Raw genomic sequence first — 22,943 nt, forward strand, 5'->3', positions numbered from 1 at the left:
AAGTTTTAATTTAGATGCACATATATATCTAAGCATAACACAAACAGAACCAGAAACATGCTGAAATAGAGATGTTCAGAAAGCATAGTGTGACCAAGATATATGGTTCCAGATCACTTATTCATTAGGAAAATTTCTGATAACAAAACAAAAATTCTTTCTTAACATTGAGGGAAAATACAAATCTTACAAAAATTGAAAAAAAATATTGGCAATAAGATGGCACATTAGTTAATTCTGAGACTACCAAAGGGAAAGATTAGGGATTTAGTTGGGAGCAAAGGAGGGAGAGTCCCAATGGTCTAAATGGAGAACTGTTGGTGCTTTACTGGTGGGAAAAGTATAATAACATAAATTTAAAGATAAATATCTATGACATATAATATTGTAAACCACAGTTACTTCAATGAAAAATAACTTAATGAAAACAACCAAGATAAGGGCCTCCCCTGGTGGCCCAGGTGGTTGAGCACCATGCTGTGAAGCTGTCCTCAGCCTCTGCAGCGCTGGTTCGATGCCAGCCAGCAAGGGTCCCACATGGTGCGGCAGACCTCTCCTGTCTTGCCCGCTCCTCCCCTCAGCATTGTGTTTCATCAGTCTGCCTGTTCCGTTCCCCGCTCTGTCTCTGGTGAATTCTTTCACCCTCCCGGTGAATCTGGCCTCTACCCCAGTTCTTGCATAAAATAAATAAATAAATCTTTAGGGAAAAAAAAAGAAGAAAACAACCAAGAAAAGAAATGAAATTATCATGAGAAATATATATATATATATATATAATGTGCAATTTCATATGCTCACTTTAAGATAAAAAAAAAGGTATTCTTAAAAGTGTTTCTTGATATCATAAACAACACTCTGAGTATGGACTATAGCAACAAATACCCTCCCCACACTGAGACAGACAGTAAACACAAGTAAACAAACTAATGCATACAATTCACACTAAGTGCTTAGAAGGAAATAATAAGGGTACATGGGTAGTTAATGATAGGGGCAGGAAGAGATTGATTTTAATTATAACACTCATGGAAGGGTACTCTCAAAAACTGTTATTTAAACTGTGATCGTAAGGATGAAATGATTATCCAAGCAAGAAACAGGAGGAGAAGACAGTAGCTTGGGAAAATGCACCAGCAGGAAAGCTTGTGTTTGAAGTAACTAATGGATTCTACGTTGACTGCAGCCAAGCTTCTAAGGGATAGAGCAGCATTGGGTGCATCCATGTGGAGAAGGTGCGGCAGAGTTCATGGATGTTTATTAGACACAGATAGAGGTTTTGACTCCAGTCTAAACACACTTTTAATCTAATGAAAGCCTTAGCTATAGGATCTGACTACATGGATGATGGGCTGTTTGTGCAGCATGAAAAACCATGGGAGAATGACTTGTTAGATATTGTAATTCACATCAAGCTTGTAAATATTTTCCCCTTATTTAAAATAGGATGATTTTTTTTTGCTTTTATTTATGTATTGAGTACAAGTAATATATATGTTATTATGTGGCCAGAAAGGAGATGTAATAAAAAATAGACTACAATGATCCCTCTGCTTCTTTGCTGAAATTCTGGCTGTCACTTCTTGAATATGCCATAGTAAGGTCATCAAAAATTTGCTCACCCAGAAATGAAATATTCATTTTACAGATATTTTCAAAGATTAGATAAGCAAGGATATCCGTGTGTGTGTCTGTGCGCATGCACATACACACCTGAAACGGCAAATTGTGGTGTAACACATGGTACTTCTATTATTTTTTTTTAAGATTTATTTATTTATACAAGAGCTGGGGTACAGGTCAGAGGCACAGGAGGGTGAAAGGATTCACCAGAGACAGAGGGGAACAGAATAGGCAGACTGGCTCAAAGCACTTCTGAAGGGAGCAGAGGATGAATCAGGAGAGGTCATGTGGGTATCTCCCTGGCCAGCCAGGAATCAAACCTGCACTGCAGAGGCTGGGGACAGCTTCATAGCACTATGCCACCAGGAAAGTCCCTCTGTTATTTTTTTAAAGATTATTTATGCATACAAGAACTGGGGTACAGGCCAGAGGTGTGGGGGGTGAGAGGATTCACAAGAGACCAAGTGGGTAGAAGAACAGGCAGATTGACTGAAATACACTGCTGAGGAGAGTAGCAGGCAAGATAGGAGAGGTCTGTTGCGACATGTGGGTTAACTCCTTGGCTGGCCAGGGATCGAATTCATGTTGCAGAGCCTGTGGATAGCTTCACAGTGCTGTGCTTAACCCCTTGCTGCACCAGAGAGGCCCGGTTCTATTTATTTTAATAATCATACATGATTGCTTATTAAAAGGTCTTCTCTCCCCTTCCTTACCCTCCTATTAGGCTGAATTGCCTAAAATTTACTGATGGTTAGCTACCCAAAATAGCATGTGCAGTTTTAGATCCTTGGAATGGAAGAGTTAAACAAAAATAGTTTTGCTTATTTGAGAATAACAGCTAACACTCATGATACGTAATGATTTGTAAGGTTTATGGGAGGATCTGAATCATCTTGCCTATTAGTTTTAAGGGGTAGGGGCCTCCCTGATGGCCTTGGGGTTAAGTCTTAGCACTACCACCTTGATGGCCCTCCACGATGGTCTGAGTTTGATCCCAGGCTAGGGAGCTAACCCATACGATGCAGCAGACCTCTCCTGTCTCTTCTGTTCAACTTAGCAGTGCATTTTAGTATATATCTGCCTGTTCTGCTCCGCACTCTGTCTCTGGTGAATCCTCTTACCTTTGCAACATCTGACCTGCGCCCCAGATCTTCTATGCAAAAAAAAATAAAATAAAATCTTTAAATAAATAAATAATGGGCCTTCCCCGGTGACACAGGCGGTTGAGTGCAGCGCTGTGGGGCTGTCCTCAGCCTCTGTAGTGCAGGCTCCATCCTGGCCAGCTGGTGAGGGTACCACATAGTGCGGCAGACCTCTCCTGTCTCACCCACTGCTTCCCTTAGCAGTGTATTTCGGTCATCTGCCTGTCCTGTTCCCTGCTCTGTCTCTGGTGAATCCTCTTACCCTTGCGCACATCTGGCCTGTACCCGGGTTCTTGTATAAATTAATAAATAAATATTTAAATAAATAAATAAACGGGGGAGTGGGCCTTTTATCTTGTCAATGCATGGATGTTATCAACCATCAGAATTATTTAGCTACAATATCTGTATTCCTGTTAATTGGCAGGAAATGAGTGAAGTGCCGCAGGTTAAAGAAATAAAAAAAAAAGACTTGATACTTGATCTTACTGTGCCTTTGAGTGTAACTAGGTGCTACATATTGATAGGATAAAGTTAGTCCCCAGTGCTAATGAATTCTACAGGCCACACAATTATAAAACAGCAAATGGCGGGAGGCTCAAAGACTGAATTTACATGGGATTAGGGAGAAAATACTATATATTTTTTCTTAGACACTAAAAAGAAACTTATTGTAAGAAGGCTAATGTCCACTCCAAAATATCCAATCCTAACTTCTGGAATTTGTGAATGTTATATTACATAGTAGAGAGGAATAAATGGGTTGGTTGGAAATAGGTATGTTAATGATATGACTTAAAATAGAGAGATACCCTGTATTATTTGGGTGTTCTAGAGTAATCACCAGTCCTCAAAAGGCAGATGCGGGGAATCAAATTTCTATCTGTCTACTGACGAATGGGTGGTGTCTTTCAGAAAATTCAGAAAGATACAATCTGCTGAATCTGAAGATAAAAGAAGAGAACCATTCTTCTCCAGTGAAAAATGTGGGTGGTCTATTAAAAGTGGAAAAGGCAAGGGGATAGGCACTTCACACAAACCTTCAGGAAATCACACAGCTTTGCTGACACTTTGATTTAGTCTGAGATCCTATGTCAGACTTTTGACATAAAGAACTGTAAAATGAACATTTGTGTTTCTTAGGCCTCTAAATGTGCAATAGGTTGATACAATAGCAGTAAAAACAAACAAACAAACAAACAAAAAACTAATAAAGAACTATAGCCTAGTCCTAAGGTAGGAATTTTTCAAATTATGATCTACCAAATTTTATTTTGAAATCAATAGGAGAAATTGTTTGAAACTAAAGTTCTCTGATTCCTTTCTCCAGAATCAGAAACTCTCATGAAAAAGCCTGGAGGTTATTTCACCTCAATAAACTAGTGTGGGTACACATGTTCCAATTTCTTAACTATCTGCATCATAGACTCCTTTGAGAAAATCATGAAGATTATGTAGCTTCCCCTTTCCAATAAATGTACAAGCCCAGAACATTGTGTAAACTACCTAGACTATGTTCACTTCACCTGTTCTCTGTGCTAAGCTTAAATGTTATTACTGGGAGCCTCCCCTGGTGGCGCAGGCAGTTGAGCGCCATGCTGTGAAGCTGTCTGCAGCCTCTGCAGCACCGGTTCGATCCTGGCTGGCAAGTGAGGGTCCCAATGGGACCCTCTTCTGTTGTGCCTGCTGCTCCCCTCAGCAGTGTATTTCATCAGTCTGCCTATTCTGTTCCCCACTCTGTCTCTGGTGAATCCTCTCACCCTCCCACGAATCTGGCTTGTACCCCAGTTCTTGTATAAATAAATAAATCTTTTAAAAAAATTGTTTTTACTGCACAACCTGGTGAACATACTGTCATTGCTCCTAAGAAATTTTTTTATCCACACCATATGTATTGTGTTTAATTAGAGGAACATTTTAAATGAACATATTAATAAACATGACAAACATATCTAAAAAAATTTCCTAATAACTTTTACTACGTAGTTTAATTCTAATTGTCCTTCAGGCTCAAGGAAAACATAAATCACTGTATAAGAGTGTGTTTCCAGGGAAGTAAGCTCTGAGATAGAGATTGGAGAACAAGAAATTTATTAGGGACTGCTCTCAGGAGTAGCACTATGTATCAAGGTAAAAGAGCAAGTCAGCAGAGGGAGAGAAATGCTGAGTGAGGTGAGGTGAGGCCTATATGAGGTGGAAAAGTTACAGGGAACTAGGACCTAGACCGTGCTTACTTGCCCTTCTGGCCATTGAATCCAAGCAAATAGGACCAATCACCAGTGAGAAACAGGCCTTCCAGCCGGCAGGGGCTTCCTGCTTCCTGTTTCTGGCAAAATCTCTAGAACCAGCTGAAACCTAATGACTGCACAGAAGTAGATGGCAGAAGACCTACCTTGAAGAGCTCTAGGTTCACTAGCATGCTAAAACACATGTCCCTGTGTGGAGATATAAGATGGTAATGAGACATGCAACCTATGAAGAAACATGTGGTACTTTTGTGCATGCCCCAGTAAGTCCAGCCGAAAACATACTACCATGCTATTCCCTGCAACCCTGCCCTGGTCATCAAACTCATAAACCTAGGACCTGGGGCCTCCCTGGTGGCGCAGGCAGTTGAACGCCATGCTGTGAAGCTGTCCGCAGCCTCTGCAGCATGGGTTCGATCCTGACTGGCCAGGGAAAATCCCATATGGCATGGCAGACCTCTCCTATCTCACCTGCTGCTCCCCTCAGCAATGTATTTCGTCAGTCTGCCTGTTCTGTTTCCCACTCTGTCTCTGGTGAATCCTCTCATCCTCCCGCACACCTGGCCTGTACACTGGTTCTTGTATGGATAAATAAATCTTAAAAAAAAATAAATAAATAAACCCAGGACCCACCAGTGTCAGGTTGAGGATGTGGATCAGTGCAGTTATCACCCCTCTCCTATTGTGTGTGATCCACTATAAACATTCTTCATTTGAAACCCATTACTGAACTTTCAAAATTTGGGGGCTTTAATTGTTCCAAGCCAAACAAAGTCACTTTAGAATTTGTGATAGAATGACCTTCAGGTTATCCTCAGATGGCTGATGGTAGGAGGGACTGTTTATTCCTGCATGGACTTTGGTTTGGTGGCTAGTGTCAGTTAAGGAAAATACCTGGGTAGTGAGCTACTAGCACTCTTAGGAGATGGGAGGGGGGTAAGTGCTTGAGTTCTGAAGTGGTTTAGTTGTCACAAGACAGATTTTGTCAGAAAATTTTCCATATATTTGTGAAGTCAGAATTTATTGCTTTGTTATTCAGGCTAATTTGATATGAAAAGCTCTTATAACACTTCTAGTCAATAATTCATCCTTCCTTTTAAAACAACTTTTTAAAATTGTCATGTTATATTGCATTATAACATGAAATAGGTTTTAAGCATGTGTCATGATAAATCAACATCTGTATGTAAAACCACTAAAGGACCAATTTTACCTACAGTTTACAGTTGATTCTGACACTGTACAAAGACTTGGGAATGTTAGAGATGCTGAGTGCTCACCCAGTAGCTTACCAGTCAGGCATTGGGTGTTACAAACAATAAGATTATTTACAAAAGGGTGAGAGAGATAAGGAACCTGAGGTGAAGGAAAGTTTCTGAGGGCATGAAAGGACAAAACTTTTATCCCAATTAGTGCCCACGGTGTCCAGTAGTGCAAAGCAAAGGCCACTTGTGCAAGATGGCACTGTCCCTTCCCCAGGAGCCCCGAGCTGGTGGCGCGCTCATAGGCAATGGACCAGGAAAGGCTTTTTAAGGTGATCTCAGGTAGTGCTGCTGAGGCAGCATTTGCATTCCTGCATATACCCCACTAAGTCATCGTGTATGATTCTTTTAAGCTATTATTGAATTCAACTACTAAGGTTTTGTTCAGTTGTGCATCTGTGTTCACTAGGAAAATTATGGTGTGTTTTCATATCAAAGTGACGTTGGTCTCATAGCTCATGCAATTTGTTTGGTAATATTTTCTCTCTCTGAAAGAGTTTGAGAAGAATAAGTATGAATTTATTTTTAAAGGTTTGGTAGAACTTAATGAAACTATCTGAATCTGGTCTTTTGTTTATTGGGAAACTTTATTACTGAGGATGGTCATGCAAAGTTAATTTGAAAGGGGCCCACCACATAGAGCAAAATAGTTGTAAGGAAAATATGATATACCTCAGGGCAGTGATTTCGTACCTCTGGTCATTAATTATATACTGACCTTTTATTTGCAGTCATTAATTCAATATTTTTAAAATGTAGGAGACTACACATAACTCATTCAATACTCTTCAAAGTTGAGTTTCCTTGTGTGTATATGTGTGTTCATGTAAGAGTCAAAAGTTATAGATTTCTATATGTATAGAGAAACATGTTTGATTTAGTCATTTCCATGCTGAGGTATTTCATCTTGTCAATACCTATTGTGAAATTTTATTTCTATGGTCATCAGAAAATACTTATGGCCAATACTCTTATAAAGGAGAAAGACTTTCATGAGCTGTATGGAAAAAAAAGTCAGAATGGCTAAGAACATAAAATAAGTTAAAACAGACAGAATGCAACAAATTAAAAAAGTGAATTCAAATTACACGGATAAATTACATATTTAAAAGCAATTTTAAATGTTGAATTAATAAGACATATTTATAATTCAAGAGAGTTAACATGATTTTAACAAGATTACCTAAAAATGCAATGAAATTGATTTAATGAAATAGTATTTAGGTTTGTTTTTTTTTTTTCCCCCTACACACAGTGTTCTTCAATCTGTAAAGGGAAATTCATGCATACACATAGGTCTACCCTTTACCTGGGATTTATCATGTAACTCAGACTGGTAACTGTCATGTCTTTGATCAAATTATATGATTTAGGAATTAGCAGAAGACCCAGAAAAGAAAGGCCTGAGATTTGATATATGGTATATTGATACATCCACAGGAATGATATATGATATGTGAAGAAAAAGCAGAAAATCTCTTTATTATAATAATCTGAAAGTTTATTTTTGAGTCAATAGTGACTTGTAACTTGTCTAAGAATGAAGACATCGCATGAAATGAAGTAGAGAAAAGGATATGGTAAGATGGCACCTCATTGCTTTCAATAAGCTCATGTCATAGCAAGCTGCTTAGACTTGTCTCTGTCTTCATAGTATCCCTCTAGTCCCTGCAAATGAATCCATGAATAGTGGATCTACCGACAGATCCATCCTGATACTGACTGTGGGACCAATATTGTTTTATAAAGTATTTCTGTGCATAACAGAGTCATGAAAATTATTTTTATGGTTTCTTCTAGAAGATTTAAAATTTAATTTTTAGATTATGTCTATGATCAATCTTGATATTTTTGTATGGTATGTGATAGGGGTCAGGAACATTTTGTATATTAGTTTTCTTTCTTTTCTTATAGACACACAGTTGTTTCAATAATATTGGTTAATAACACACGCTGCATTTACAATAACAAAACTGAACCCTGTTAAGATCTACTTATTCTTGCACCAAATGAAATAAGACATGGAAATCAGTAAAGCATCTAAACCAAAAACTTTTCAATATTGACATTACTTTATAAGACCTTTGGACATTTAATATATGTATTAGAATCAAGTTATCAGTTTCTACCAAAGAGCCTATATATTTTTTTTTCAGGATCTGCAATAGTTTATTTTTTTAATTTTTATTATTTTTTTATTTTTTACATCATTGTAAACAATATTTGTTTCCCCCCACTCCCCAAGTGTAGTCCCCATAATTTTGAATGTGATAACATTGAATCCATAAAGAAATTTATGGAAAAATATATTTTAATATAAATATTCTAAACTGTGAATATATATGTCTATTATTTAAATTTTCTATAATTTATCTGAGTCCAATTTTTAAAATTTTCAGTATCAATGTTGAGCAAATTTTTGAAGAGCATCACATTTAGCTTACTTCATTTTACAAACTTTACTGCTATTATGGAGATCTGTAATTATTTTCAAATATTCATTTCAAATTTTCAAATATTGTTTTAGTCTGTAAACTTGTTTAATTAACTTAAAAGATTAAGTTGGAAGATTTTGATGTTTAAAATTATTTTCTTTATATATAATTGTGTTTTGAAAAATAAAGTTTTTTTTAATTCTCCAAACTATGGAGATTAGGTTTCATACATTCATTTATTTCAGTGACTACAACTTCCCAGTCAAATATTTTTGTAAGGATGATACTCAATGACATCTTCTTTTTTTATTCCTTTAGATAAATTTGTTTTCTGCCTATTTAAAAAATATAATAATTATAAAAATATAAAATTATAATTTAACAATTATAAATTATTAGCTTAATTTAAAATTATAACTATTAGTTTTCCTTCATTTATTAGCTTTATTAATCTTTACAAAGGATAATTTTACACTTTAAGTTTTATGTTTCATACCTTATTATTACTTTTTATTATTTTCTTTAAGTTTAATACACATTTATTTTGCTTTCTTCTGAAGGTAGATATTTAGATTCTTGCTACTGAAGTATTTTTTTTTGAGAATATAGGAATTATGTTTGATTGATGCCTTTTTAAGGAATTTTATTAATTAGGGCCTCCCTGGTAGTGCAAGGGGTTAAACACTGCACTATGGAGCTATCCGCAGCCACTGCAGCACGAGTTTGATCCCCAGTTGGCCAGGGAGCAACCCACATGACTAAGCAGACCTCTCCTGTCTCGCCCTCTGCTGTTCCACTCAGCAGTGTATTTCAGTCAGTCTGACTATTCTGCTCCCCGCTCTGTCTCTGGTGAATCCTGTCAACCCCCACATCTCTGGCCTGTGTCCCAGCTCTTATATGTATACTATACATAAATAAATCTTAAGTAAATAAATAAATACAATTATTACTTATCAGCCATTTCCTCTTTAAATATTTATTTTTTGATATGCTCAATCTTCTGATACTCAGCTTAAATATATTTTGAATTGTTTGATATTGGCACAGTTTTTAGATTCCTTTAATATTTTCCACTCTTTTTTCCTCTATTTTATTTTAGCTAGGCATCTCTTTATTTTACTTTCTTTTCCCCATTGAACCAAAAATTATATTATATTAAACATTTTATATTATTTCTGTAAATGACTTGTAGGCATTTCACAAATTGGTCTTATTATGACTAAAAAATCATTCTTTTAGCTCAATTCACATAACTATTGCATTTTTATGAAACATAATCTCACATTTTCCTGAAAAATGATATAAATGAGAAATTAATGTTATGTTCTGAAAACAGCTTTTGACTTTGAGTATTGTTAAGTGTTAAAACAAACTTCTCAAATAATGACTTAAAAAGATTTCTAATTTTAAATTTTTTACCTCTTCATTGTCCATAAAATATATAGAACAAAATATAGGTAAAACACTACAAGACATACATCACAATGACATTTTTAAAAACTCATCACCCAAAGCAAATAAAGTCAAGGAAAAGATAAACCCCTGGGATTACATCAAACTGAAAAGCTTCTGCACAGCAAAAGAGACATTAAACAAAACAGAGAGACACCCTACTGATTGGGAAAAAAATCTTCTCATTCCCATCAACTGTCAACTGATAAGGGACTGATCACAAAGATACAAAGAACTCACAGGACTCAAGAAAAACAAAATAAACAATCCAGTCAAGAAATGGGCAGAAGAACTTAAAAGACATTTCTCCAAAGAGGAGATGCAAATGGACAACAGGCATATGAAAAAATGGTCAACATTCCTTATAATCAGAGAAATGCAAATCAAAATCACACTGAGATACCACCTTACACCAGTAAGAATGGCACATATCAAAAAAACAAGCAACAGCAAATGTTGACAAGGATGTGGTGAAAAAGGAACTCTGCTACATTGCTGGTGGGAGTGCAAACTAGTCCAACCACTATGGAAAGCTGTCTGGAGGTTCCTCAGTCTACTAAAAATGGAGCTACCATACGACCGGGCAATTCCACTCCTAGGGATCTACCCAAAGGACACAAACACATTGATTCAAAAGAACACCTGTACCCCGATGTTTATCACATCACTATTTACAATAAGTAAAACCTAGAAACAACCCAAATGCCCAAAAATAGATGACTCGATCAAGAAGAAGATGCAGTGTGTATACACAATGGAATATTATTCAGCAATCAAAAATAGATAAACTCATGCAATTTGCAGCAAGGTGGATGGAACTAGAAGGAATTATGCTCAGCAATATAAGCCAGAAGTAAAAAGAAAAATATCAGATAGTTTCACTTATAGCAGGGACATAGAGGGACCCAACAAGACATCAGTGTAAAAAAAAATAACAGTACAAAACACAACAAAGCAAAAACGGACTATTATAAATCAAAGACATACTGCAGGGGAGGAGGTGGGAGAGGGATCAGAGGAAGGGAGGGAGGAACACAGGGGACAGAGGAAACTCTATGGGGACTACACCTGAGGGGGTGGGTGGAAGCAAATATTGTTAAAAAATGAACAATGATGTAAAAAGTAATATATATATACACACACACACACATATAAGTGAAAGTAAGGATTTACAAAAAAAAAAAAAGCAGTTTGTTCTCTTAATCTAGATCTAAGAAAGGGATCATATCCTCTGGGAAGCTCTGGGTAATGATCAAGATGAAAGTGGTATGACTCCTCTTAGTCATGATATGGTGGCAGATCACCAGGGTGGCAGATCACCGCCCTGATAACCAGGTTGGCAATCTGGATTAAAAAGAATTTAGGGGGCCTCCCCGCTGGCACAGCGGTTGAGCGCTGGGTTGAGAAGCTGCCCGCGGCATCTGCAGCGCCGGTTCCATCCCCGGCCACTGGGCGAGGGTCCCACATGGCGCGCAGACCTCTCCTGCCACCCACTGCTCCCCTCAGCAGTGTACCTCGGTCCTGTGCCTGTTCTGCTCCCTGCTCTGGCTCTGGTGAATTTTCTCACCCTCCCGCACTTCTGACTGTACCTAGTGCTTGTATAAATAAATAAATAAATCTTAAAGGGGGAAAAAAAAAGTGAAAAAAAATAAATTAAAAAAAAAAAGAGCTAAGGAAATTTGGACTTAATTCCGCTTCAGACTCCTGGAGTGTCTAGTTGGATTGACATGATTCTAGATCATAAGGAAAATGATCATTTGTGAGTATATCATTTGTTTTCTCATAATGGCCAAATCTGACTAAAGTGGAGACATATAATTGGTTTCTATAAGTTTTATAAAATGACATTTCCCTCTTGCATCTGACGATTCCTGATGAAATATCTGAGTGCAAAAATGAGTTAATGCAGAAAAAGATGAACTTATAGTTATTAGAATTGGGCACAATTTTCTGGAACTGAAGGAACAGCAACAACATTAACACTTGGGAAAGAAATTTCCATAGACTGTACAAAGCAGACAGAATGGCTGCCATTGATATTTGTCTTTCTGAACAACTCCTGAAGTTTACTTCATGGGGAAGAAACACATTGGTACAGACCTTTAAAACTGACACAAATGCCTTAAATTTAACTCAGGGCCATACTACGATTTGATTTTTTTTTAAGATTTTTTTTTTATTTATGCATACAATACCTGGGGTGTAGGCCAGAGGTGTGGGAGGTGGGAGGATTCACCAGAGACAGAGTGGGGAGCAGAACAGGCAGATCTACTAAAATACACTATTGAGGGGAGCAGCGGGTGATACAGGAGAGGTCTGCTGCACCATGCGGGTTAGCTCCCAGGCTGGGGATGGAACTCATGCCACAGTGGCTGAGTTATATTTAAGCACTATAGCATGATAGTGCTGAGTCTTTAACCCCTGCACTACCAGGGAAGCCCCTGGTTCGATTGTTATTCCCCAAATTTTACCAAAATGTCTACTGGAAATAGCAGTGGATGCTCTACCATGCAAAATGCCCGTTAGTGTCTCTCAATACATTTTTTTTTAAGATTTATTTTATTTATTATAAAATAAACATGCAAGCACTGGGTACACTCAGAAGCACGGGAAGGTGAGAGAATTCATCAGAGCGAGAGTGGAGAGCAGGACAGGCAGACTGACGAAATACACTGCTGAGGGGAGCAGCGGGTGGCAGGAGAGGTCTGCGGGCCATGTGGGACCCTCCCCTGGCGGCCGTGGATCGAACCGCCGCTGCAGAGGCTGCGGGCAGCTTTGCATCCCAGCGCTCAACCGCTGAGCCGGCGGGGAGGCCCCCCATTTTTTTAATTTTTATTTATTTATTTATACAAGAACCGGGGTACAGACCAGATGTGCAGGAGGGTGAGAGGATTCACCAGAAACAGATGGGGCAACAGAGCAGGCAGACTGACAAAATACACTGCTGAGGGGAGCAGCAGGTTAGACAGGAGAGGTCTGCCGTGCCCTCTGGGACCCTCGCCTGCTGGCTGGGATCAAGCTGGCACTGCAGAGGCTGTGGACAGCTTCCCAACGCGGTGCTCAACCACCTGCACCACCAGTGGAGGCCCTCTAGGTACATTCTTTGTCTGTATCCTCATCATTAGGTGACTTGGTACAAAAGTCATCAGACTGCTGCCATGGAACATGGATTAGTAAACAATATTTAAAGAACTAGAGAATAATATTTTAAGCAGATGAACTATATTGTTTCTGTTTCAATTTTTCCATAGCTATTGTTGCACAAAAGTCAGAAAAAAAAAAAAACACACAATATGCCAAAAAAGGACTGCAGTGAAATTTCATTTGTAAAAATCTCTCGACCCAATAGGTGGTTGTTGACCCCTGGGATAGGTGGTTGTTGACCCCTGGGATAGGATAGACAGTGCCAACTGACCTCTGGGTGTCCCTCTTTAACAAGAGCAGTGCACACATATTTTATATAACTTGAAAACTCTTAGTACTACCAGTTATGAAAAAGGTCACATTAGAGGCTCTATTGTTGTGTCTCGCTTGACTAGTTTCAAGAATTGTAATTTACTCTTTCTCCCTCCTCTTTTACTGCTCACCCCACACTATCCCACAGACATTTTGTGCGCATCCTTGCTTATTGCTCTTGGAGGTTACTTCCTTTCCCAAAGTACATGACTAACACATGGGAGTAAATACAAGAGTCCTTCAAAATTTCTCAGAGTGCAGAGACTGTGACAAACTGGAAGATGTAGAAAGCAACAGCATACCTGCATCAAAGGAAATGAGAGAGGCAGGCTAAGATTTCAAAGATTAATAATAATGTGATAACTACTTAAAGTTTTCAAAGTTGTGGTTGTAATGAGTATGTTGAGGGGGAAAGTGCTGCATAAAATAACTGACTTGTAATAAATGTTTGAAATCAGAAAAAAATACAGAAAGCAGAGATAGAAATATGAGAGAGAGAGAGAGAGAGAGAGAGAGAGAGAGATAGAGAGAGAGAGAGAGAGAGAGAGAGAGATCTTCAAGGTCTAAGTAAATACCAGAGGCAGATAATGTAGTACCCTGTTGAGAACTCTCTAAAACGAAACTACCTTTGTTTATCTAGGATAAATACATGGAGTAATATCTGACTTTATTTCTATGGGTCCTAGGTAGTTTTTCCTATGATGGGAGTTGTCCAATCAAATATTTTTCACTGAATTTCACAGAATTGATTGATGGCATCACTTCAATCTTGGAAATAATTTGATTACAAATAAATCCTTTATTACCTGGATTAATGCCTCTGGTCAAAAATAAAGCTTCCCTTGTGATTATAGCATTACCTACTTAGTAGAGATGTTTAGAAAATTGAATGATATAATGCAAAAATCTTATTCTAGTATCTGGCAAATAAAGTGTTCAGAGATATTACTTTCATTGCTTCAAGACTTGCTCGCACTTTCTTTATTAGAGTGACAGTCTCACTCACATTATTCCTGAATTCTCATGACATGGAATTGTACCCATATAGCTTTCTTACCACTGCTGCTCAATTAAACACTTTCTTCATCATATTTCATTGATATTCAGTTTACTTCCATCATTTTCTCTATTAAGAGAATCAATTATACAATATTTTTGCTCCTTTGTTAATTGCAACCTTCTTATAGGCTTATACTAGATTTTATAAAATTTTCATAGTTTGCACTAGGCAAATAAGGAATGAGCATTTCCTGAATGGCACATTTAAAATCTCAATAATTCAAAACTCTTTTCAAGTCTTTGAAAATATGTCTTAAATCAAACCATTCAAGTGAAATCTCTGCATTTTTTTTTTTATCTTTTCACCCATTTACTTACAATCAAAGATTTGACTATTCTTTGTTAGGGAATTTAAAGTAGACTTTTATACTGTGCTCTTAGTCATAATTAATTGCTTTTGAAAAAAATATGTTTCTCTAATTAACTGGATATAGAAGCTTAATTTTTTAAGGTATATTTTCTAAGGAAAATACATCTTCAATAATATTTGGCTCTAGCAGGCTGCCTGATTCCATTCATAGGTGATGTTTAATCCATTCCGAAATGAAAGCAATTCCTGGTAACTAAGATAAAAGTCAAGAATAATTCCAAAGTTGGAGCTTAAAATGATGATCCTGGTGAATGGATATGTAAGTAGTTTGAGCTCTCTTCAATGTACAATGCATTTGAAGAGCCTGATCATTATTTTGAACTCTAGCCCAGTTCTTTACTAGCAAGAGTTCCTGTCTATATCAAAGGAAAATGCTCTTTTATTAAATAAGAATATTAGTGGAAATAGTTTTAATGAAACAAGTAGCGAAACTTTTCATTAATTATTAAATTAAATAAGAAGTCAGAAGCAAGTATACTGTCAAGGTAAAATATAATGATTTTATTCCTAAAATAAACCCTGCATCTAACAAAGGACTCAATCATAGATATGAATATCACTTCCTATTTATAAAAAACAGAAGAGAATGAGGAATTTCAAATTATGTGAATGCTGTATGAACATGAATTTACTATAAATTTTCAAAAATATTTACATCATCAATAACATAAAACTGTCTTCTCCTAAGAATTTCCTCAGTGTAATAACTCGGAAACAAGACAAAGGACTTTCTTTCTTCATGGAAAATTTACAATAAAAAATTCTAATTTGAGGTTGTGAAAATGTTTTGATCAGATGTATTTTTTTTTATAGAGGCATGTTTTATTTATTTGTTTGTTTGTTTGTTTGTTTTTTGTTTATACAAGCACTGGGTACAGTCAGAAGCGAGGGAGGGTGAGAGAATCCACCAGAGCCAGAGCGGGAAGCAGAGCAGGCAGAAGGACCGAAGTACACTGCTGAGGGGAGCAGCGGGCCGCAGGAGAGGTCTGCGCGGCATGTGGGACCCTCCTCCGGTGGCCGGGGAGCAGCCATGGATGGAACCAGCGCCGCAGAGGCTGAGGGCAGCTTCGCAACCCAGCGCTCAACCGCTGCGCCACCGGGGAGGCCCATCAGATGTATTTTTTAAAAAAATGAACTTGAGACCCTAACAGAATTCACTGTGCTGCTTATGACAGAACAAGCAAACTAAAAATGACAATGAGTAAGTGCCTCAAAGGTTTTTCACAATCCGGGCCTCCCTGATGGCACAGGGTTTAAAGTCACAGCTATCAATCTATCCCAGCCACTGTGGCATGAATTCGATTCCCCTTCAGGGAGCTACCCACATGGCACAGCAGACCTGTCCTGTCTCACCCACTGTTCCCCTCATCAGTGTATTTCAGTAGATCCTCCTTTTCTGCTCCCCACTCTGTCTCTGATGAATTCTCTCAACCCCACACACCTCTGGCCTACATCTCAGTTCTTATATGCATAAGTAAAAGTTATTCCCAATTCATGAAGTTGTTTGCCTTGCAAGTATCAGCTTACAAAACACACAGATTACACTTACCATATTCACTATCATAGAAGATAATGAATTTCTGCCAGGCATATTCTGTGACCACTCTTAGGATAACTTCATTTAAGTAGACAGGGGGGCGGACAGAGAGAGTGTAGTCATCATTCCTGTTGCTCCGGGTGAGTCCACAGCCACTCCTCGGGGTCCCGGCTGTGGAGCGCTGGATGAAAAGGTGAGGGATATGCATGGCATCCGCCAAAGACCTCAGGGAACCAGCTGATGTGCAGCCAATGGAGCTGACCAGGGCCAAGATGCCTTGATTCATAAGTTCACAGGCTGCAAGAAAGCACAGTGGTAGTCGGATGTTAGTGGGGTTCATATGGTTTCTCTGTTTGAAGATTTGTCAATCCAGCTTTGGAACTATTACACAACTATGGAAAGTATTTTTTTTCAGAAGAGACATTCCATGAGGAGATCTTCATATTACAAAGGTCTATTGGAATTCAATAAATAATTTTGCACTTATTAACTATCATTGACCTTGTGCAAATTACTTAGCTTCTCTTAGCCTCTGGTACATCCTTCATGAAGAGGGCGGGATACTACAAACCTCACAGAATTATTGAGAGAACTGGAAATGATGTAGTGTCTGTTTTCTGCTTCTCACATGATAGGCATTCAATTAGTAATAATTACTTTAGTAATGATCAATGTATAATTCAGAGAAAAGATAATTCCTTACTAAGAATATGATAGAAGTTTTCTAAAGGAGATGGTATATTAACCGGTGAATGAATGAGAGATGAAAGGATTTGGTAGCACATTTTTGGCAACAGAAAGCAGCCATTCTGGTTGTAAAACATTGATGACATTTGTCTCTTTTACACTGGAAAAAGGAAAATGTTTTAGTACTTTCCTTTGACTGTCATAAAGCTCATAGTCAAATAAAATAGAACATTTTAGCAAACATCTCATTCTAGTTTTCAGCCAATTTCTGGTTTCAACTATGTTTATGATCTTCTGTTTTAATTTCACAGTACCTATTCTTTGTATGCATATTCACTTACTTCAGAACATATTTAAAACTAGACCAAATACTGTATGAAATATAAAGATACAGCATATATATAAAAAAAAGACTCAAGAAATTGTATCTCTGAATGTCAATTTCTGAAGTCAGGAGATTAGAAAGGAAATCAAAAGTAAATTCTGAATCAAGGCAAAATTAATTTCATTTGATAAGTTCTGTTATAATTGGTCCAGACTTTATTCTGTATTTTGAATATTCCAGATATAATATTTACAGTATTCACATTTTATTATAGATTGTTTTACATAATTTTTGAATAATTGAAAGGAAAGCAGTTGCTAGGCACCTCCATGTAATTAACTGGCCAGCTAATGAAAGCTGACTTAAGTGCAAGTTTAGAGGAACTATACTAATGATATGCACATAAACATCACATAAATTTATTATGATTAATGTTAAGCCAACAATACTTACAAAATAAATTAATAATTATTACAACATGATTTTCAGGATGAAAGAGGCCATATGATTTCAAATAAAAGCTAAAGATAGCATCAGGGATGATGATTTTTTAGACCATACTAGATAGAAGCTGAAATTTTAGTAAAAATCATAAAAACCTACATGTGGTTTATGAATTCAAAGCTTATAGAAAACACTATGAATTTATAACTAAATTTTTAATAAATTCATTCAAAACAATGGTAAATATTTCATTATTATTAGGTTTGTTTTTCTATTTATTTATACATATTTTGCATCATTATTCATTTTTAAATAATGTTTGCTTCCCCCCCCACCTCAGGTGTAGTCCCCATTGAATTTCCTTCACCAATTCACCTTGCACCATCACTATAATCCCCTGTGTTCCTCCCTCCCTCTCTCTAATCCCTCTCCCTCCTCCTCCCTGCAGTATATCTCTGATTTATAATTGTCTGGCTTTGCTTTGTTATGTTTTGTAAGGTTATTATTTTTCCCCTCATGTCTTATTTTGTTCCCTTATATTCCTCCACTTCTGATTTATATAAACAACAAATGGAATTCAATTAAATATTTTTATTGCAAAGCTTAGCTGATTAAATAATTAAAATTCGAACTTGGAAAAATACCTTAAGCTTTACACAGTTAAATTCAAGCTTTACAGGGCCTCCCTGGTGGCACAAGGGGTTAACACTGCACTGTGAAGCTATCCACAGCCCCTACAGCACTAGTTCAATCCCTGATGGCTAGGGAACTACCCAGATGGCACAGCAGACCTCTCCTGTCTCACCCACTGCTCCTCTCAGCCATGAATTTCAGTCAGTGCCTGCTCTGTTCCCCACTCTGTCTGTCTCTGGTGAATCCTCTTACCTCCTGCCATATCTTTGCCCTGTACCCCAGTTCTTGTATGCATAAATAATCTTTAAAAAATTAAATTCAATCTTTACAATATGTGAATGAAAAATAACTAGTAATTATAACATTTTTATAGATCTACCACTTAAATTGTAAAGTTGTAAATATAGAAGCTTGAGATAAAAATTAATTTCAACATTGTATCATCTCACATATAACAATATATTAAAATTGTATTTTAATCTCCACATTGAAAAAGATAAGCTCCAGAAAAAAAAAAGGTATATGTTAATCATTGTTTAGCTAATAAAAATTGTTTGGTATATAATTTGTGATTTTTTTTAATATTTATTTATTTATTTATACAAGATCTGGGGTACAGACCAGATGCGTTGGAGGGTGAGAGGATTCACCAGAGACAGAGCAGGGAACAGAACAGGCAGACTGACGAAATACACTGCTGAGGGGAGCAGCAGGCGAGGCAGGAGAGGTCTACCATGCCATGTAGGATTCTTGCGGGCTGGCCAGGTTCAAACCTGCACTTCAGAGGCTTCAGACAGCTTCACAGTGCGGCACTCATCAGCCTGCACCACCAGGGAGGTACAATTTGTGATTTCTTCCAATCAACCATGTTACTTCTTATTAACCTCCATTAATAAGTACACAAACTAAAGCAAATAATAAAAAGTTATTATGTAAGCAAATGTTATTTTTTTTAGATTTTCTGTTATCTTTATTATTAATCCTGCTACACATATTAGTAAGAATTATTGATATTTCCTATAAATTCAAAATAGGCATCATTAAAAATTGCAACAGAAAACCATATAATATTAGATCACGGGGATAATTTATATATCATGTGGTCCAGAGATGGAAAACTAGCATTCACTGCCATACTAACCATGTTTGTTTGGTAAATTGGAATTCGGGAACACTATTTTGAGGAACATTTGAGACTCAATAAGAATTAATACCAAAATCTTCAACACTAAAAGTTCTTTCATTTCTTCTGATCTTTGCACAAGTTCATGTCCCACTTCATCTCCACACCCCCATGGTATGATAGGCCCTAAGTACTTGCCCAATGTATTTCTGTGTTAATTTAACTGGATAGCAACTCTGAAATTATTGCCTATTGTAATTGAAATGATGAGGCATCAGTAGAAGCCCTGGATTGCTGAGAATCATTATCAGTTTATAATCAGTTGGCTGATTATCTCAGAAAAAAAATGCATCGGTGTTGCGGGGGAAAAAAAGAATTAGTACCAAAAACATTATTTCCCCCATAAAGGTAGACTAAGAAAGGAGTAGGCTACACGTCATAGACATTCTTCTTGAAGTGCCTGATCGCCTGTTCAGTTATCCAGAAAACACACCCTCCTGCCTCTTTAAAAGGAGGAGGTGGAGAAGGATCAGGAAGAGGAAGAGAAGGAGGAAGGGATGAAGAAGGGGAAAGATTCTACTCACTAAGACCTCGCGCCAAGAGCCTTTTCATGACATCAAGCCAATAATATTCATAACATTAAAAATTTGCATGACAAAATATATAACTCCCTACAAAGGAAAACTGATTTGGAAACCATATTTTCATGTTTGGTAAAAGAGGTGTCCCCACTAAAGAGAAAAGGAAAAGCTCATACCAATAATAGAGCTCACATCAATGTTGATTGAAAACATAACCCTTGATGAGCACATTAAGAAAAGGTCAGCAGGGCCTCCCCTGGTGGCTCAGCAGTTGAGTGCTGGGCTGTGAAGCTGCCCACAGCCTCTGCAGTGCGGGTTCAATCCCAGCTGGCTGTCAAGTGTCCCACATGGTGCTGCAGACCTTTCCTGCTGCACCCGCTGCACCCCTCAGCAGTGTACTTCGTCAGTCTGCATGTTCTGTTCCCCACTCTGGCTCTGGTGAATTCTCTCACCCTCCCACACTTCTGACTGTACCCAGCGCATGTATAAACAAATAAATAAATCTTAAAAAAAGAAAAAAAGAAAAGTTTTGCAAAGCAACCTATCAAAGCTGCTGCACATTCTGCCTCATTTTACCAATGTAATGGCTTGGTTGAAGAAGAAAAAGTACAAATAGGGACCCTATATAAAGGCCGGTGTTAAAAAAAAAAATACAACTATAACACTTAACAACAACAAAGATATTGAGAAAAGAAAAAAAAAATAACACCAAGGACATATGGTAAATTAGTAGGTGATCTACCTTTTTGAATTTACAAGAATTCCAGGGGTTGTTAGAAGACAGAATGATATAGCTTTAGTTCCATTCCATCCATATTTTAATTCATAACATGTAGCATATATAGTATAAATATAGAACTTGGAAGATTTGAGTGTGTTTGTACGTGCATTGAGCAGTTTTTATTGTAGGAATCTAGCCAAGGACTTCTCAATGGCATATTTCTTTCCCACTATTATTCCAAGTCATATGATTTACTTATATTATGCATGCATATACACACTTACCTCAAAACATACAGACAGTATTGAACAGCTTGCTGGCTTTCTGACTCCAGCTGTTTGAGATTTTAATGCTATCAAAGATGTTTGGAGCCTGTTTTTACTGCTGAAAACACACCTTTTTTTTTTTTTCTTTTTTTTTTTAAATAGCAACTGCAATCAGCAACACTTTCACCCTTTTTGGTCATTCAGCAGTTATGGAAATGAAGATGGATATATAAATTTATAATCTTAATTTAAATAATGTTCATGTACACTATCACCTTAATTTCTGAAAGTAATAATTTTCATTTTCTTATTAGTGAAATGACATTAAAATAAAATTTATATGGGATCTTGAAATTGATTCCCTGTTATTGAATATTCAATGAGTCCACACTGAAACACATTTGGATGGCATCAGTTTTCGTGAATATACTTATTCCTTGTGATTTTTTTTCTGACTTATTTGTTATGATATAAACTTTTCCAATGATTATAAGTCATGTAAGGATTTTAGCACATGCCAGTCATAAACATTCTTCAACGCATATTTATCAACTTTCAAATATGTCTGAGTAATTTCTTTGGAAATCAGCATTTGGCAGTTTTTATAAGGCTCCCAATCTATTTACCATACATTTACCAGTGTTTCCAAAATCATCCCTCTGTCAGAATTCAAAGTGGAGATTTTTAAAACTACAGATGACTAATCCACTCCTAGAGATTCTTTATTCATTCCAAAGTAATAATCACTTGTTTGCATTATGACATATTATTTGAGTAGTTCTGATGTATGACCCTTTCTGGTAAACAAACTGTTTGGCTGTCACTGTGCTGTGCTTTCATGATGTGATGGTTGCAGAGGTGCCTAATATTTGTTGATTTCTCTTTACATTTTTTTCCCCAGTAATACTGTCAGCTATATGGCCATAATCAAGGAGTAGAAATTCCCAATTTTTCTTTTTTTCCTAAATTTATTTATTTTCTTATTCTTTGTTTGTTTTTGTACAGTAATTGTTAAATGCCCTCGGGTGTAGTCCCATAGTTCTAATTCTCTTATTTTGTAGGTAGGGATAAGTTATATGGAAAGAATATGCATAAAGTTAATAAGAATCATCATACATAAAAGAGTTTCCATTATCTTTCTTTTAGCCCCACAAAAAAACTAAGAAAACTTTGTTTTTTTCCAATTCTTCCAAATCAGACGCATATATTTTCATAATTCTAAAAATATATGAGTAGTTTTTATACTTTATCATATTTGAAATCAGGACATCTTTTTTTTTAAGATTTATTTTTATTTATTTATACAAGCACTGGGTACAGTCAGAAGTGTGGGAGGGTGAGAGAATTCACCAGAGCCAGAGCGGAGAGCAGAGCAGGCAGAAGGACCGAAGTACACTGCTGAGGGGAGCAGCGGGCGGCAAGAGAGGTCTGCGCGCCAGGTAGGACCCTCCTCTGGTGGCTGGGGAGCAGCCGGGGATCGAACCGGCACTGCAGAGACCGTGGGCAGCTTCGCAACCCAGCGCTCAACCGCTACGCCACTGGGGAGGCCCAAAGGGGAGGCCCAAAATCAGGACATCTTTTAAA

At 37.2% G+C, this 22,943-nt stretch overlaps 1 protein-coding gene across 3 annotated transcripts in view; it reads right to left on the bottom strand.

Moving 5' to 3' along the window:
- Window positions 1-22,943, bottom strand: part of GRID2 (glutamate ionotropic receptor delta type subunit 2) — a gene marked incomplete at its 3' end in the record, with an annotated part of 1,748,121 nt that overhangs the window by 891,573 nt on the left and 833,605 nt on the right. For 2 of the 3 annotated variants that reach the window (XM_084234293.1, XM_084234292.1), the window contains exon 3: window positions 16,592-16,876. The exons of the other annotated variant lie outside the window; for it this stretch is intronic. In XM_084234293.1, the coding sequence (XP_084090419.1) occupies window positions 16,592-16,876 (285 nt within the window). The remainder of the gene's footprint in view (window positions 1-16,591; window positions 16,877-22,943) is intronic. 3 annotated transcript variants of the gene reach the window in all.

Source organism: Talpa europaea, assembly GCF_964194135.1.
Source record: "Talpa europaea genome assembly, chromosome: 5".
Classification (NCBI taxonomy): domain Eukaryota; kingdom Metazoa; phylum Chordata; class Mammalia; order Eulipotyphla; family Talpidae; genus Talpa; species Talpa europaea.